The sequence below is a fragment of the Vitis vinifera genome, chromosome 5 (genome assembly GCF_030704535.1).
Source record: "Vitis vinifera cultivar Pinot Noir 40024 chromosome 5, ASM3070453v1".
NCBI classification, from domain to species: domain Eukaryota; kingdom Viridiplantae; phylum Streptophyta; class Magnoliopsida; order Vitales; family Vitaceae; genus Vitis; species Vitis vinifera.
Genome location: NC_081809.1, coordinates 23,150,412 through 23,155,108, shown reverse-complemented (window position 1 = coordinate 23,155,108; position 4,697 = coordinate 23,150,412). Strand labels below are relative to the sequence as shown.

At 35.3% G+C, this 4,697-nt stretch overlaps 1 protein-coding gene across 3 annotated transcripts; it reads left to right on the top strand.

The window, feature by feature from the left end:
* The first annotated feature begins 216 nt into the window (after window positions 1-216).
* LOC104879437 (ankyrin repeat-containing protein ITN1) lies at window positions 217-2,512 on the top strand. Of its 3 annotated transcripts, none has more exons than XM_010652211.2 (4): window positions 217-955; window positions 1,061-1,602; window positions 1,746-2,168; window positions 2,384-2,512. In XM_010652211.2, the coding sequence occupies exons 1-4, from the start codon at window positions 244-246 to the stop codon at window positions 2,417-2,419; spliced, it is 1,713 nt and encodes a 570-aa protein (XP_010650513.1). In that variant the 5' UTR covers window positions 217-243; the 3' UTR covers window positions 2,420-2,512. The 3 variants fall into 3 exon arrangements, with proteins under 3 accessions (XP_010650513.1, XP_019075329.1, XP_010650512.1); XM_019219784.1 differs by having other exon boundaries at window positions 2,381-2,512; XM_010652210.2 differs by having other exon boundaries at window positions 1,746-2,512.
* Window positions 2,513-4,697: the final 2,185 nt, after the last annotated feature.

Sequence of the window (4,697 nt, the reverse complement as noted above, 5' to 3'; positions counted from 1 at the left end):
CAGAAAAGATAGAAAGAGAAAAATATATATATGTGCAAACAACTTTTCCTTCCACATGCTCTAAATAAAATATCTTTCATGCGTGGACAAGAACCCTTCCACATATGCTCTTACATAAAATATCTTTCAATCATGGACAAAAGCTTGAAAGGACTTGTTCACAAAATATAAATATATATAGATAGATGATGGATAGATAGAATGTAGAGAGTTGATTATTACTTTGTTCCTCCAACACCAATAATGGATCTGTCCAGCTCCCACCAAATTACAGAATCGCAGAACCTTAACTTGGAAACATTTTCAAGCCAAACTGAGATGTCGAAACAGATTGCAGCTGATGGCCAAACTGATATCACCCACATGGATGCTGCCTTGTACAAGGCTTTGTATGAAGGTGATATCAGTATCCTCCAGGGAAGGTACTCAGAAGCTCATCTTCAACTCCAACGAACCCCAAAACAGAACACTGTCCTCCATATTGCAGCTCAGTTCGGTCAGTTGGAATGCGTAAACTGGATCCTTCACTTTCATTCATGTTCATCTCTCCTGCGGCATCCCAATCTGAAGCTTGACTCACCACTTCACCTTTCAGCCAGGGAAGGGCATTGGGGGGTCGTGAAAGCTCTAATTGATGCTGCAAAAGAACTTCAAGAGATGGAAAGTGAGGTTGGAGCAGATCAGGCCATGATGAGGATGGAAAATAAGGAGAAAGACACAGCCTTGCATGAGGCAGTGCGGTATCATCACTCAAAAGTGGTGAAGTTATTGATTGAGGCAGACCCCCAGTTCATCTATGGTGCTAACAGTACAGGCTACACTCCTCTTTACATGGCTGCCGAGAGAGAATATGGGGACTTGGTGGAAATAATCATAGACACCAGCCCTTCATCAGATCACAAAGGCATCGAGGGTAGAACAGCTTTGCATGCTGCTGTACTCTGCCGTCACCAAGGTAGTGCATATAAGGGCCTATAGTAATGCATTAGGTTATTCATTTTATAATTAATTTTCTTTAATATTCCTTGACCTCTCTTTCTTCATTTATTTATTTGATCAGCAATGACAAAGAAGATACTAGGATGGAAGCCAATGCTAATCAACGAAGTGGATGAAAATGGCTGGTCTCCGCTTCATTGTGCTGCATACATGCGTGACGCTGCAATTACCAAGCAATTACTGGACAGATCACCAGACAAGTCTGTAATCTACCTTGGAATAAAAAACAGCAACAAAACAGCCCTTCACATTGCAAGTTACAATGGCTGTATGGACATAGTAAAGTTGCTGCTGTCACACGCTCCAGATTGTTGTGAGCAGGTTGATGAGAATGGCAATAATGTTTTTCACTTTGCCATGATGAAGAAGCACCCTTCTCATTTTGGTAGTGAGCTATTAATAAAGGATGGATTAAGAGTGAGAGGACTTGTAAATGAGAAAGATGCTCAAGGAGACACACCCCTCCACCTGCTTGCTTCTTTCGGAGTTAATGATGTAGATTTCATATTGGACAAAACGGTGGATAAGATGGAACGGAACAAAGAAAAGTTAAACTTTTCTGACAACTTTTTTTCTTCCCGGAATAAATTTTCATGTGGCACGGTAAGGCTTTTTAACTAAATTTTCTATTACTTTATCCTATTTGTCAATCATATATCCATTTATTTGATCTTCTCATGCATTATATATATATATATAATTTTCTGTTTTTCTCTAATAGGAATTTTACTCTGATCAAATTTCAGATCTCTGCGTTAGAATCTCCGCAGTTATATCACCTACATGAGAGAAGTAAGGAATATCTTAGACGGCCTTTTAGATCTTCCAGTTCGCAGCAGGCACAAGTAGATGACCGATTTGAAGGATTTAAGAAATATTTAAGACTGCCTTTTAGACCTTCCAGTTTGCAGCACGTCGTCAGAAAGGATGACAGCAAATATGGTGGCAAAATAGATGACGATGATAAGGAGGAGGACAAAATCATCTCTTCCGTGAAAAAGGCAAGTATATCCCATTTGATAGTGGCAACACTTACGGCAACAGTAACCTTTGCGGCAGGCTTCACCTTGCCTGGTGGTTACAGCGACACAGATGGGATGGCAATCTTAACAAAGAAAGCATCTTTCAAAGCATTTGTTGTGTCGGATACCATAGCCCTGACGTTCTCGGTAAGTGCCGTATTCATATTTTTTAGTATGGCAGCGCAACATGCACTGTTTTATGACCTCAATATGAGGACGTGGCTACACTTGTTTTTTTATGCCTCTTATCTCACCCTGTTTGGGATGGGAGCAATGGTGGTAGCATTCACGACGGGGCTGTATGCTGTGCTGCCACATTCCTTTGGATTCCCAATTCTCACTTTTCATTGCATCTTCAGCAGCCTCTTCTATCTCTATGCTGCATATGTTGGACTTGAGAGCATGCGTCTTGGGCGGTGGAAACAAAAAATATGTGAATAAATATTTTGTTTTCATTCTTAGAAATAAATTTGATAATTTTAATTCTTTTATTTGGATGCATATAGAAATATAAGATAAAAATGATACTTTATTTCCATTTTGATTCTGAGTAAAAATGGGAATACAAACGAAAAAATAAACAAAATTTTTAAAGATATTCTTTCTCATGGTTTAAAATAATTTTTTTTTATATTTATTTTAAAAAATTCTCACATTCAACATAGTTTGAAATAATTTTTTATTTTCATTTAAAAGAAAATCCTTGAGATTTTTTTTTTTTTAAAAAATTGCTAAATGATAAAAACCTATTTAGGTATGTGATTTAAAAACAAAATTGTTTTTAAAGATTTATACCATTATTTAGTTATTATTCTTTATTTTAAAAGTAATATAGAAAAATGAATTTCAAATGTAGTGAGACTTTGTATTAATTTATTAATAAGTTTAATGATTTTAAAAAATAATTTAAAACTTGATATATATAATGACATAATTAATGTTTTAGATTCTTTAACAAATCTTGTAATTTTTAATAATAATTTGAAATTCAAAAAACTAATTAATTAATTATAGATTAAATAAAATAATTTAGAATGTTATATTTGTAATTGATTAATAAATGTATGCATAAAATGAAAATTTTGGCTCATTTACACCTTAAAAAAATTAAATTTTATTTGTTTTTATATTCATTCAAAATAGAATATTATTAGAAATGATTAATTTTGAATAATTTTTCTTTATTTTTAACAAAATAAATTAATTTTGCTTTTATAAAATCTCAATATCCATATTCCTTCCTTGGTTTACCTAATTACTAACGGCGTTGAATAAAAGGCTATTATGAGATGGTCATTCTTTTGACTAATTTGCTAAAGAAGGAGACAAGGTGGGATTGGGAGTCGGATTGCAAGAAAGCTGTCCAATGCTTGAAAAACACGATTACAATGGGTCCAGTGTTGAGACTCCTGCACCTGAAGCTTCCTTTTGAGGTGTAGACGAATGCTTCTAACAAAACTTGTTTTTATTTTTAATAAAATATGAATTAAATTTAATTTGCATTATATAAATTAAATTTATAATTTGTGCTTTTTACAAAATTAAAATAAAAAATTATTTTTAAAATAACTTATCTAAAAAAGTCTTAGTTTTTTAATTTTTGAAAAATATTTTTAAGAAGAACTTGCACTAAAGAATCAAAATACCTATTAGTTTGAATGAATTGAAATCTCATTTATAAGTGAGATTTCATTTCCATTGAAATCACTTTTGATTTCATTCTCATCATCATTTATAAATTATCCATATGGGAATGAAGGAGAAGAAATAAGATGTTGATTCGCAATCTTCATTTTCACAGTAGCAAACACACCCTATAATTCCCAACTGTCCTGAAGGATGCAGCATCCAAGGAGTGGGACCAGGTTTTCACGCTTAACCTTTCCAACTATCCCCATTTCAAATAAGAATTCCCAGTCACCATGCAAACGCCTTCTGTTGAGCCTTCTGACAGCAATTGTTCATCCCTCTGGCAGTCAGGCTCTATAATTAAACTGTACCAATAACATAAGTCTTGCTGAAGTTGTCAGTCACTGATAAGATATCTAAAGGTTCCATCCGCAGCAAAGAGCGCTCAAATGTTGCAAAGTTAATGTTAGTTGTCCCTTTTATCTTCTTGCCCAGCAGCTCATCAGTGGATTATGACTCAACTACTGCCACCAGCTTGCCCTTTCCCTCGTCAACAACTACAGTTTTTTGCCTCAGCATCCTCCGTCTGAGAAGGAAAATGAGCAGAACTAGGAAGATGAAAGTGGTACAACAGCTCAAACAGAGGCTTGGCCGCTTGCGTCAGAGCCCTCACAGCTGTGTAGCCGTGCCAAGAAGAGATAAAGGTAGGAGTGCTGAGCACTGTTGGTCCTTCATGCAAATCTCTGGTGCATAGCCAGTGAATCTGTTGCCAGAGAAATTGACAAAGGCAAGGTCTACTATGTCACAAATTTAGCATGGCATATTTCGAAATTGTTATTGGAGAAATTGAGTTATGCCAAGGCAACAAGCTTTGAGAGTGAAGAAGCTGCCTGTGACTCTGTTGTTCTAAAGATATAAAATAGAAGGGGAAGTTATATTTCATAAAAAGTCAGAGACACAGGTTAGTTGTTGGCATTTAGAAGCAACAAAGAGGCTAAAATCAAGAGAAGTGAGACCCAAGAAAGAATTCATGCTAATGTCTAGATG